Source organism: Gobius niger, assembly GCF_951799975.1.
Source record: "Gobius niger genome assembly, chromosome: 18".
NCBI classification, from domain to species: Eukaryota; Metazoa; Chordata; class Actinopteri; order Gobiiformes; family Gobiidae; genus Gobius; species Gobius niger.
The window spans coordinates 17,294,158-17,307,352 of NC_136869.1; the positions used below are offsets into that span (position 1 = coordinate 17,294,158).

A 13,195-nucleotide genomic window follows, 5' to 3' on the forward strand; every position below is an offset into this window, starting at 1 on the left:
CCCACGCTTCACTTGATGCCGACTGTTTCATCACTGACCAAAAAAGGCGTGTAGGTATTGCTGCGCACATTCGACTGGTTGCAGATCACAAAGGCTGCAGTTATTTATCTAAAGTTGTAAGTGGTTGGAGTGAATGTTGTATTGAAGTTGCAGAATGTTGAAAATCAATAAAAGTTGCATCTGTACGAATACGGAAAATGCTCCAAAACCGAGCACAAAAGACTTACTCCGCCGTTTTATCGGGCCATTGTCTCCAGCACACGAGAGTCCCTGAGTCAGGAGAACAGTGGAATCTAATTGGCCGCTCTCTCTTTTGGTTGGCAAACGCTGAAGGTTCTCGGCCAGGAAATCAAAGCTGTGTCTCCCTCTTCCCCTCTCTCAGCCTCGGGGACCGCTGCCAGAGAGTACTAGAGCCGCTCGGGCCGGCCAAGTTTTTTTTTTTTTCACTTTTCCTCTATAACACAGTGGCCGAGGTGGGATGTGGAGTGCGTTGTAATCTGCAGATCTACACTTTCTGTGCAGAGGTGGAAAGAGCGCAGAGAATCAGCTCCTAGGAGAAGACTTAATCTCGGTGTTGTTCGGGAAGCTGGAGTTGGCAGTTATCGCAAGCTAAAACTAAGCTTTTTAGGCAGAGAGAAGACCGAAATATGCGCTGTCTGCCAAACTAATACAAGAGATGCATTCCCGAACATGTTTGCAGAGGCCTTAACGACAGGATATGCCAGTTTTACTACACACAACAAGATCACTGTAACCTATGCGCTTTTATGTGAGAATGAGGAAGCAGAGGCATATCTTTGAGAGCAGAGTCCTCGACGCCCCCTCCTCCACATCCCGAGCCTTTTTATCGCGCACATCATCGGCGAGTCTAAACAGAAATCTAAACGGCGGTGCTGCTGGGCCTGTGATCTCCCTGCCTGGCGTCCCTTTTTTCCAAGAAAGCCATCTCAAATGAGCGGACCAATTATCACGATAGGCTTACATGAGGAAAGGATGGCATTACTGATCTCTGTATCAAAATAATATGAGGAGATCTGCAGATTCTTCCTAGTAAATGGATTGAAATGGCAATGACAATTAGCAAATGGGATAGATTGCTGTTATTCATTTACAGTATGTTCCCAGAATTGTACATGCAAGGAAGATACTCTTTATTTTTTGTGTCAGCCTCTCTATGGATATATGGATATCTCAGTATCTGCCACTCTTTTGAACGAGGAGGGAAAGACACACATCCTGCTGCCGCTCCGCATTATTTCCCTTTTTCCCTCTCAGGAAGTTTCCCATCTGCCTTTGTGCCGGCTTATGGTGAGTGCACAGGCCTAGTGGTGTTGAAACAGTGCTCCGCGATGAGGAAAACTGATTGGGGGGGGAAGCAAGCACGCTCGCGAATGGAGACATACACGTAGTCCATAAGCGCTTTCACTATAGAGACAGAGAGATAAGCCTCGGCAGACGGACAGTTGTACACGTAGGCGCGCAGCAGATAAGCCGGCCGTCCACACTGGGATGCACATCTGCGTAGAGTGGGCTTTATCTCGCTCAGGTTTATGGGTGTGTTGTTTTCACGTGATGTCACAGCCGACCTGTTTGGGGCGTGTTGCTGACGGAGCTTATCAATGTGAAGCCCAGCGACGAGTATTCAGTGCAAAGTTCTCTGTCGCTAAAGGTGCAATTGTTGACACTTTAGATTGATGCACGATGTTGAAGTAATTCTATTTAAAGTAGTTTATCAAAAAAACACTAAATCTGGATCAAAACAAGGGTCAAATTGAACTAAATTAACCTCAGCCTTAACCGAGCACTTTTCCCCCAGTTTGCCCAAATCCGTGAGATCCATTAGCCTATAGGCCAGTGAAACACCTCACTTGAAAGCTAAGACCCACAAAACTCAGCCAAATGGATCTGTTGGATTTTTATCACTGTTTGCATTATTGGGGTTTTTTGTTGTTGTGTTTTCGTCACACATTCTTGTCACTTTTTCTAGAAGCTTTTAGATTTGGGTAAAGCCGAACTTGAGAAAATGTGCTCAGTTCAGGTGGGGGGTAAGAGATTAACTAAAACATTTACACATTTTTAAGTTTTGTTCATTGTTTGTTTTTGGCTGAGTTTGCAAAAAAAGGTCAATCTCAGTCAGACTTAAGTGATGTTGCGATATATTGTGGCGTCTTGCGATATCGATATTGCATCACCTAATATCGCGATACGATATTGTTTGCGATATATTGTGCAGCCTTATTACCAACTCATGCGAAAATGCAACTCTGATCAGGATAAATCAGTGTTGTTCTGATTGGTTTCCCCTACAACTAAAAACATGTACAATGTTTCTGGTTATATAAAAAAAAAATATAGTTTGTCAGTAGTTTGTCCTCTGAAAATAACTTATTCTGTCCTGTCTCTATAGATAGTTTAAACCTTTACAAATGTATGAATCTTGTATTTCCACCTTGAATGTTGTTGCTCCTGGACCTTTTTTTTTATTTTTTATGTGCACTATGAACTGAATCCTAGTCTTAAAACATACACACATATATTTTTTTCTTCTAAAATCGTCTTCCAGTAGCCGACTGCACCATCGGCTTCCTCCCTTGACCCTGCGAACCTGTCCCTTTTCTTGATGTGTTGCCATGGAAACCCTTTTGGGAAAATGGCCTTGAAAGAGATTCCTACACAGTCATTTACCCAAAACGCTGCGTATAAGTGTTATTCAGTGCGGTCTTAATGGTTTTGTATCAAGCTGACATTATACCATCCTGACAGTAGTGTCTTTGTGTGTGCGCTCCTCCACAGGATCATCCCGTTTCAGAGGCCGCTGAGGATCAAGGAGCTGCAGCAGAAGGTGACAGAGGCGTTTGGACAGCAGATGGACATGTTCTTCATGGAGAAAGAGGTGCGAGAAAGAGTCAATCAAAGTATCATAAGGACATGGGCACATTTTAGTTTGAGCTACAATACAAACGAAGCATAGAAAATGATATATATTTATGACAACAGTGTTTGTCATATTGAGTTGTGTAACCCTTTGTCTGCAGTGAAGCTGTATGCACAATACAATGTTTAAGACCCGTGTCATTGATTTGTGGAACGACACTTGACGTCATGTGCACGCGTTCACACAATGAGGACTGAAAGGTCATGTGTGCCATGTTTTCTTGTCCTTTAGTTGCTGCTGCCTCTGAAGACTCAGGAGGACCTGGACCAGGCCGTGCTGACGCTGGGCTGTGGCCTGGGCACCAACGGGCTGCTGCGGATCCTCCTCAAGACGCCCAAGAACAATCATGTGAGCGGCTCGTTACAACATGCGCCTCTGCCCACACACATGCACCAAATACAGCAAGTGTCCATGCCCAGTGAAGCTCTTTTTAACACACTCTGAAGTTCACCTCTTACCCCCTGCCTGAACCGAGCGCATTATTGTTTCCAGTTCGGCTTTACCCAAATCTAAAAGCTTCTCGACCAGAGAGCAACAGTGTGATACCCCATTTGAAAGCTAAGCCCGACAAAAGTGATCATGACATTTTTGTCACTTTGTGGCTGCATTTTTGTCTCTTTCATGTCCTGTTTTTTTCATAGGTCTTTTTTTTTCATAGTTTTTCGCCACATTTTTGTCGAGTTTTTGTTTCTTTTTCATCTTTTTTTTCGGGTTTTCGACACATTTTTGAATTTTTTTTGTTGAGTTTTCGCTCCTTTTTTTGTTTAATTTCTGTCGTATTTTTGTTGCTTTGCCGGCATGTTTTTTTCTCACTTTTTTGTGTGTTTTCGTCATTATTTTGACACTCTTTTTAAGAAGCTTTTAGATTCTGGTAATGCCAAACTGGACAAAATGTGCTCTGTTCGGATGGGGGTTAAGAGGTTAATCAAACAAACAAGCAAACAGAGTTCCAATGCAATTTTATTTCAAGTAGCCTTCAGCTTCAACAGTCGCGACGGCGCTTCTGTCAGCCTCCCCCAGGGGAAACTGAAGCTACAAACGTAGCTTAGCACCACCGAGAATGGAGTGAATGAACAATTGTCTTATGTAAAGCGCTTTGTGAGTTTGTCTTTGAAAGGCGCTATATAAATAAAGATCTTCTTCTTCTTCAGCATTAGTCAGATAAAAATGTAGGCGACATAAAAACCACCAAGATTATCTCCACTTGTGGTCTGTATAGAAGTGAGAGTGATATTTAGAAGCAAAACTGTCACCTTGTGTTTCTCACACTGGAACTGTGCAGCTTCACTTCTCTGTGTGACATGATGTAAGTGGACAGTGATGTAATGCACTTCCTGCCCTTATCTATGTTCCTTAAATGGTCCGTTCTCACGTCTCTAACCCCCCTCCCCTCTTCCTCACTGTCGCGTGTGCAGTACCTACAGGTGAACAGCAGGGACAAGCAGAGTGAGATGAGGTCGTCACGGTCACTGGGAGACCTCAAGGGCTCGCTGCTCAAGGGCTCGGAGCGGGTGCGCAAACACTCCACAGGTAATCAGATCTGCAGCACGTCACAAATGTAGTCATGTTGTCACCTGGACCTGGTTTTGTTTTACTTATTTGGAGTTGGAGAGGTTTCAACACATTATCTGTAGTGCTACATTGTTATGTCCATGGATGAACACTTGAATGAAGAAAAAAATAAAAGTTTTTCAAAAAGTTTGCCCAAATATTCAAATACAGTACAGTGTTGTAGAAGGCTGAATATGAAAATAAATAAACCTCTTAAAGCAGTACTAGGTAACTTGTTTACCTTAATAAATTCTCGTTGTCCCTCTGGGGTAATACAAGTGTTAAACCACTTGCAGCTTTCCCTGCTCTGACCCGGAGAACCAATACACACTAATGGAATCACGAAGAAGACGCTAACAGGCTAACGGACAAAGCTAACTGTAGGCTAGCGCCACAAACAGTATTGACAGCCAAGTTTGAGTGAAAATAATATGTCCATTGTGTATTTGGATGTACAATATCCCTCTCTCCCTTTGTCTTTTCTGTCAGCGTAATATTTACTCTCATGGACAATTAATGAGTAAAAATATAACATACTATGACACTTGCAGTGGGGCTTATGGCCTCTAGGGGCATGAGTTACTTAGTTCTGCTTTAACCTCTTAACCCTCACCTGAACCAAGCACTTTTTCTCCAGTTTGGCCTTTACCCAAATCTAAAACCTACTTAAAAAAAGCATCAAAACAGCAATGAAAATTTGGATGAAAATACAAGAAAGTGACAAAAACGCAACAAAAGAGCATCGTCCCGGAAAAATAAAAAATAACGCATTAAAAAAGCAACAAAAAGGTGGCAAAAGAGCGTCAAAAACGCAACTGAAAAGTGATGAAAAAGCAAAAAAGAGTCATAAAAAAAATTGACAAAAACACAACAAAGAAGCAACAAAACAGCAACAAAAATGTGCTGGAAAAGCAACAATAAAAAAAGTGACAAAACACAACAAAAAGTGACAAAAAGCAAAGGAAAAAAGAGATGAAGAAAGAAACAATTACAAAAAACCTACAAAAAAACAGACAAAAGAGAGACAAAAAAGAGGCAAAAACGCTTCAAAAATGTGACAAAAAAGTTGAGAAGCTTTTAGATTTGGGCTAAGCTGAGAAAATGCACTTGGTTAAGGCGTGTGGGTAAGAGGTTAATACATACAGTAAACAGTTGTTGTTTTTTTGTCCGTAATTCTGCAACACACACACAGATGGACAGGGCTAAAGACAAAAGGTTACGAGTTGTTTTGATCACCGCGGCTCCCGTTTTGTTATTCCGCTCAGACCTCAAGGTGGCTCGTCCGTGTCAGTTTATAAAGGGGAGTTGACAGTGTCGCGGCGGTGTTAATGGCGGGACGGGGAACATGCTTTGTCAGAGAAGGAAATGCTGAGACGCCCTTAGGTGAAAGTGACGTGTCTAACAGAGAGACTTCAGGTCACGGCAAGGGCAGTGCTGCACGCCGAAATTGAAGAAAGCATAGACTATAGAAGAAGAGTGGGCTTCTGAGACGGCGCTAAAGAAAGTTACTTGTTCCAGCTCAAATAAATGATTGAAGTAAACATTCAATCTTTACCTGTATACGGACAAATTCTTACTTCACATCCCTTACCGCTGAGTCACAAAACACTTCTCAATGTTTGTAATATTCGTTGATCCTTGACGTGACTTCTTCTTGAGTTGTTGTGTATTTGTGTCTTCATTTGAATAATAAGCAACTGGCTCGTGATGTCTTTATTATGCAAAACAGCCTTCCAATAGCAACAGCATACTAGTAATAATGAATGTAGTGTCACCATCTGCCACAGCGTATAAAACTGTTGCCTGTCAGAGGAACACAGAGGAAAACGCTCCCCAAACACAATTATTTTCCCTCAAAATGACAGCCCCCTACGGCCTATCGTCCCCCCCCTGGTTTGTCAGGTAACGCGACGTGAGGTTTATTATGTTATGTCAAACGGCAACAACGCTGGCCTCCACTTCCAAATGCTTTTGCGCTTTTGCTAGAACTCGCAAAGGTCAATCTGTCGAGCGTGTTTCAGGCACGAGCTCCAGTCCTCCCCTCTCTCTTGTTCCTGCTGTTACCATCCTATGTACATTTTTTCATGATCTGATCAACTGAAACATAAGAGGCTTTGTTTCCGGGCTGCCTCGTATACTCAATGGGACGGGCTCTTGTTTACTTCTTGTCAGTGCAGTCACAGTCTTGAGTTGTCTCTCTGTGTCAAGGACGATTGGCCCGTCTCTTCTGCAGCTCGGTCGGGGGAGCGTTTGTCACAGTAATTGAGGTTAGAGGTGGCGGCAGTGTGGTTTTGTAAATCATCTCTGGGAGTCCCTACGCAGTTGAACTGGTAAACATACTATATAGAACGTCCTTTTCTCACCTCTGACCCTTTTGGTTTTTGAAATACCCCCCCCCCAAAAAGTGAATAAAATCCCCCGTGCGTTTCAATTTTCCCCCGTGTGACTTTTTCTGTTTCCTTGCGTGCTTGGTTGGTGTCCACCTCAGGCTCGCTGCACACGGGCAGGACGTCCCCTCCGCCGGGTAGCGTCCCAGAGGAGCAGCAGCAGATCGCACGCCAGGGCAGCTACACCAGCATCCACAGCGAGGGCGAGTTCATCCCGGAGACTCTGGACCCCAATGTAAGCAACACAAACATTTCACTGAAGCAAAGATGCAGTCCGATCCATGCAAGGATGATGTAGCAGTTATTTATTTGGTAAAAAATGAAATCACGGTCATACAGATGGGAATTTAAAACGTTTTCACAAGATATAATGAATAATAGCTGAAACGTCATACTGATGTTAATACACAACAAACAGATCTGCTTTGCTCCCAATCATTCTTGTGCTGATTGGAACAAAATTCCATTCATTGCATATGATACAGAAACATACGGCCTATGACATGAATGGAAGTGTACGGAAAACTAGTGCTGCATTCTTTTCGTCGAAAGTGCAAACCTGTAAAACAGGTTTCCTGGGTGTTCGCATAAAGCCCTATTGTTGTTGTCCTGTGTATTAAATGGAATTTCTATGTGCTCCTCCTATCGCGCTGTAATCCGTGTGAAATGTTTGGTCCTTAAAAACCCTCTATGAAGCTTGTTCATATGTTCATATTGTTCTCTGTCAGATGCTGGACCCCTTTGGGAGCGCAGACAACTCACTGTCGAGCAGCTGTCAGTCAATAGACCAAGCACTGGACAGGTGAGTCACCTCTATCTTCTTTTATGACCCTTGTCTCCAGCTCTGTCCTATATAAACGGTATCTTCTTTGAACAGCTATGCCCCGTGGAAATCATTTTTATGAGGCTGTAGTCTTTATGCCCTTTCTATTTGTAGCATAGCATTTACCCTTGGTTTTGAACTGATGGCGCTCACTCAACAAAAGCGGAGTTACATTTGTCAGTCTCAAACCCATCTGTCCAAGTGATCCCTTTGAGGGGAAGTGCCTTTTCTCCTATTTTCCCAAAATCCTCCCAATATGACTTGGGAAATTATGCGGGTAGCCTGACCATTTGTAAACGATGTTAAAGGCCATTGCACCGCTGTGACCCTGGAAAAGGAATCAGGTCATGCCGCTGTTGCTATAGAGACTCAACCCTTATCTAGAGCTGTGTTATCACATACACTATATGTGGCAAAACACGGTGTAAAACTTGGATGGAGTCAAAAAAAAATGTGTTGTGTTGGAAACTTGGAAGAGAGTGTCAAGTGCAAGCGTGAAAGAGAATGAATCAGAGGTATCCGAAAAGTGAGGGAGAGTGCTGAGCGGAAACGGCGCTACCTGCACGAGGCTTATCTGGGCTCCAGGCTGCAGAACAATGGCAGGAAACCAGTGCATGGAACTTTTCCCTGCGAGCCGGGCATTCGTGCCTCTTTTCCAGGGTCTCGTGGCCCGACGCTGCCCCGCGGTCAGCAGAGACGTCACTCTCTGTCGGGCTCGTGTGGGCCGGGCTACACCGAGAGGGACTGCAGAATAATAATAATAACACGACAAACTCAATATGTCCACTTACTTAAAGGGGCTAGATGCAAGTTAGCTTCTATATTAAGCTCGTGCATGACGGCAATTCGGACTTTTTGAGTGACAGTGCAGGATTTTAGAGGCAGTTGTTGTAAACAGGTCTGGGCTCATTCTACACATTAGGACATGGCTGGAACATGTAGGGGGAGGAAAAGACTTGATTTTAACATTTTTAAACTCTGTATAGTCCCTTTAAGTTCACTGGCTGTATAGTTACTTTCAGCATTCAACAGGGAAGCAGCAGATGTTCAGTTTCTATGTTTGTTAAACTTGTCTTTTCACTCTTTGTCATTCCAGCCCTCCTTTCTCACAAAACAATCGTGACAATAATTACCTGAACCTCAACTATGAATACAAAGGTAAGAGAGAACGTGTAAAGGATTTAAAAAAAAATCTACAATTATAGACACGATAACGGATGTGTTCTTCTTGAAAGCCGTTTACCTCACTATCTTGGGAAAGGAAAAATAATGAAAAGGCTTTTGTTGATGGTGTAATAGTTTTATGTCCGGTATATCTTGTGTTGTCCAGTGTTGCAGCGGGCGATAGCGGAGGTGTGATAATATTATGCTCTCCCACATGCACTGCCCTCCTTTGTCTCTCGCTTTCTCAGTCTTTAACAGTGTTTTCCTGTCTCTTCTCAAGAGCCTCCTCCTCTGTCCCCTCGCAGTGCCCCGCTGTCTGTCTGCTGTCTCCCTGGGGTGTCTGCCCCTTTTCCTTCTGAACACACATCAAATACAGCAACGCGACAGATAAGGCCACACTAATCCCCGCAAACAGAGGCACAGTGGCAGTCCCTTCAATCTGGTCATTTGTGTCTCCAGCTTGTGTTGTAAATTCAAGAGAGGGACTCCAGCACACAGTGTATATACGGCCCAGCCATCCTATAGATCTCTCAAATAATCTCTCTCCTTTACGCAGGCACAAGCTTTCTCTGCTCTGACTGTGGCCTTCCTGCAGAGAGCAACACTATTTGTTTACCATTCTTGATGAGTAGATTTTTCCTCTCAATGCTGCTCTCTTGCCAAACACAAAAAATAACCACTGTCTCCATGGGATACAGCCACAAAAACAGCGCAGGGGGAGGCAGTCATCTGACAAAACAGCTGCTTTCAATTGCATGTGGCTTCACTGCTCTCCAGTTGGTTTGTGTCAATGAGCGAGTGTCAGCGCTTGCATGCGTCAGCACTGTTCCCCACCTGCCTTTAGTTACTGGTCCACTGGGCTACGAGCTAAAGCTTAGCTAGCACAAATGAGGTGCTGCAGCTCTCTTGGTCCCAGTGAGTCCAAGTTAAAGTTGAGGTGAGCAGATGTCTCTTAATAAGCTTTTGCCTCAATCCTATTGTAGTTATAATGGGAAAAGATGTATAGTAACAGCATTGTGTGCCTAACAACACAGAACACCTCGTATACAGTTATGATTATGGCCATATTATTATGTGAAAACCCACAGTGCTAAAAGGTGACATAATGAACTTCGGTGGGTGAATTTAGTGGTTATTTAGTCTATTATTACAGCTATTCTTTGTTCTGCCTCAGGTCGACATCGAAAAGGAGGCACTTTTCCTCGACAGTTCCAGTTACCCAATCCCAGCAAGGACTACGGAGATCGTAAGTGATCAAATACAAAATGGCTTACTTGCTGATTTTGAACAAATATGCATTTACCGTTGGTCAAAGCTGCGTTCTTGGCTAACCTAGGCGAGCAGTGATTTACGTTTCCCCGCTGTGTATTCAGATTGGAAAAGAGAAAAACACAGTGCAGTGCTTCCTGCCTGATAGGAAATGTAATGGGGGCTCGCTGGGTTGTGGTTTTGGCCAACAGACTTGAGTAACTACTTATAGACGCTCAAATTAAAGATGCAATGCTCTGTAGTTGCTAATTTGTCTGGTGTGTTTGGTTTTTAGGTCGTCGGACACTTCCGCGCAGCTTCATGCCTCAGGAGAACTTGTTCCAGTTGGTTCCCTCCAGCCGCACTCGAAGCTACAACGGGGACAGTACGCTCCAGTACAGTGAACTACGCACACTGGGCCGCACCACGGACAAGAGCTGCCAGAGAGGGACCAGTAAGTGTAAGTAATGTCTTTGGAGAATAATGTGTGCAACCAGTTTCTGAAACGAACGAAGAAAAGGAAGGGATTAAATTGAATGTCAAAAGAGAGGGGGTAAATGCTGTGTCAGGATCATCCCCTGCTCACATTTGTCCCTGTGAATCAGTCTGTCTGGTTCGGGGGCGACAGAAACATGGCACTCAGCACTTTGTGACTGAGATGCTCGTCTTGTTCTGCACCACCTCAGCGCCAACAAACTGTTAAACATAGCCTCAAAGCGGCCGCTCCACTCCAAATCTTGGAGCCCTTCATTGTTACTGTGTCGACACAGATTAACGCTACATTTTTGTTGATGGAACAAAGTTTGACTTTTTTTGTGGGGGTTCCTGATCTCTGTATCACTTGAGAGGGTCTGCGGTCAGAATAATTTACAGACCTCGGGGTGGACTTAACGTCTCGTCTCGCTGAAGTTGCTCCACATATTTACAGTTGTGTTTTGTGGTCGATTGTGACGCATGCCTCAAACTTAGTGTTTGCTCAAGCATGTCACTTCGACTGTCTCGGGGGCCAAGCTAACGGAGTGATGATTTACTGCTGGGGATTCATCATCTGGTCCTGTGTCTGTTGCAGCTCCACGGGCGCCAGTCAACTGGAGGCAGGGCAAGCTCCTGGGCCGCGGGGCTTTCGGGGAGGTCTATCTGTGCTACGACGCTGACACGGGCCGCGAGCTGGCCGCCAAGCAGGTGCCCTTTGACCCCGACTGTCAGGAAACCAGCAAGGTACAGAGAAATGTCACATCTGTGTTTTCATTCAAATTTAGAGATCTCATCTGTGTAAAATGCAATAACAACAAGGCAAGTGGGTTATGGGTATCATTGATGTTACATGGGCTTTTTCTGGTGGTACTCGAAGGCCTTTGCAGTCTGATCCCGGTCATACTTGAAAAGCCAAGGTTTTTCTGAGGTCTTCAGTTAATAACATAACTTTGCGCACAACTTTATCAATCACTAGACTATACCAATTATTTACTGTGTTGCTGCTTTGTATTGTGATTGTTTTTCTAAATTCAAACACTTTTCTCTGTAGGAGGTGAATGCTCTGGAGTGTGAGGTCCAGCTGCTGAAAAACCTCCATCATGACAGGATTGTACAGTACTACGGCTGCCTGCGCGACCTGGAGCAAAGGAAGCTTACCATTTTCGTAGAATACATGCCCGGGGTAAGCACGCAGCAAGACCTCTCCTCAATGTACTCTTTCCAACTGCACATCTACGCCTACCACATTTGCTGAATCCCATTTAAAAGTGTGACCAAATGTGAGCGCAGGCATCTTTACTGTGGATGATCAGCAATTAGGCTTTTTATGTGAGTGTTTTCTCCCTAAATGACCAACTAATGAGCTTCTGTTGCCTGTTGTTGTTGCTGTGATGCTTTATTCACACTTTGTCTGGAGGGTAGAGCTGTTTATGTTAAATCAGTGTTGATGAGGAGAGAAAAAAACCCCAAATGACAAAGCCAAATTTGTGGCTGTCTGAAGTATTGCGGTTGACCGATAAGAATTGAGATGTTATTTGAGAGGGGATGGGGAACAAACTGGGGCTGCTGAATGAGTCTAGTTTCCTGCGAAGTATATACCCAGCGCTAACACTTGAGTTGATGGGTTTGTGCATTCAACTTTTAACAAAGGTTTTTTTATTTCTTTTCCTTTTGTTGTAACTAGGGCTCAATAAAAGACCAGCTCAAAGCCTACGGGGCTTTGACAGAGAAGGTAACAAGGAGATACACCCGGCAGATCCTCCAAGGAGTGTCCTACCTGCACAGCAACATGATCGTACACCGAGACATCAAAGGTAATAGCATGAACGAAAAGGTCAGGATTTTAATTGGATTTGGGAGCAGCGCAGTCTTTTCCGAGCCAAGAGTTAAGCTGAAAAGGGAATTCGATTCATTCATTTGTCAACAATTTTTCATTTGGTTGTTCGTACGATGAGTAAGTCTGGAAGAAGTTTCTATTTAAAATTCTCCCTTGAGCTATATTGGGCTCCGTCTTGGTCAAATTGCCTCGTCTAAAAATGTTCAACACGGGCTGGAAAGGCTTCGGGTTTTTGGATGGCCAACAGTTACCTCATTCAACCATAGCCAGAAAGTGGGAATGGTGCTGCTGTGTGGTTGGGGGAAAAAAAGATAGTAGGGTCCACGAGAGCTCAGCGGGTAAAGGTGGGAGGGATTTGCCACTTAGACACTTATGCACTGCGCACTCATCGCTGCATACAAGAGATCCTCTGTCCATTTGAAGCAGTGTCAGCAATGCACGCAGGTTTGGGACCACACTCGAAAGGGCTGGTGTGAGACCAGGCGCTGGAAATGTAATTCAGCGGAGAGCTTTTTAACAATCAACAATGAAAGAGCAAAGAATGAAGTGGTTTCACTGTGTCTAGGGTGGAGGGGGAGTGGCTGGTACACATTAGTCATTGAAGCAATAGTGGTGTGTCTAAAATGGTAAATGATGAATTGAGAAGTGGTTAGGATTTCCTCGTTTACACAAAAAAGCATAATAATGGAAACAATATTTTTTCAATGTATAGTATATAGTTTATTATTATTCCCATTTGCTTCTTTTAACATGAGGTACTGCTTCACTCTGAACCC

The 13,195-nt window shown here is 44.0% G+C and overlaps 1 protein-coding gene across 2 annotated transcripts in view; it reads left to right on the forward strand.

The window, feature by feature from the left end:
* map3k22 (mitogen-activated protein kinase kinase kinase 22) overlaps nucleotides 1-13,195 on the forward strand; it is a 33,933-nt gene that overhangs the window by 18,446 nt on the left and 2,292 nt on the right. Inside the window, exons 6-16 of one of the 2 annotated variants that reach the window (XM_079576075.1) lie at nucleotides 2,794-2,893; nucleotides 3,167-3,283; nucleotides 4,351-4,465; nucleotides 6,975-7,108; nucleotides 7,602-7,675; nucleotides 8,793-8,854; nucleotides 10,035-10,106; nucleotides 10,404-10,568; nucleotides 11,178-11,326; nucleotides 11,634-11,765; nucleotides 12,267-12,396. In XM_079576075.1, coding sequence (XP_079432201.1) covers nucleotides 2,794-2,893; nucleotides 3,167-3,283; nucleotides 4,351-4,465; nucleotides 6,975-7,108; nucleotides 7,602-7,675; nucleotides 8,793-8,854; nucleotides 10,035-10,106; nucleotides 10,404-10,568; nucleotides 11,178-11,326; nucleotides 11,634-11,765; nucleotides 12,267-12,396 — 1,250 coding nt within the window. The remainder of the gene's footprint in view (nucleotides 1-2,793; nucleotides 2,894-3,166; nucleotides 3,284-4,350; nucleotides 4,466-6,974; nucleotides 7,109-7,601; nucleotides 7,676-8,792; nucleotides 8,855-10,034; nucleotides 10,107-10,403; nucleotides 10,569-11,177; nucleotides 11,327-11,633; nucleotides 11,766-12,266; nucleotides 12,397-13,195) is intronic. The other variant, XM_079576076.1, reaches the window with a different exon arrangement.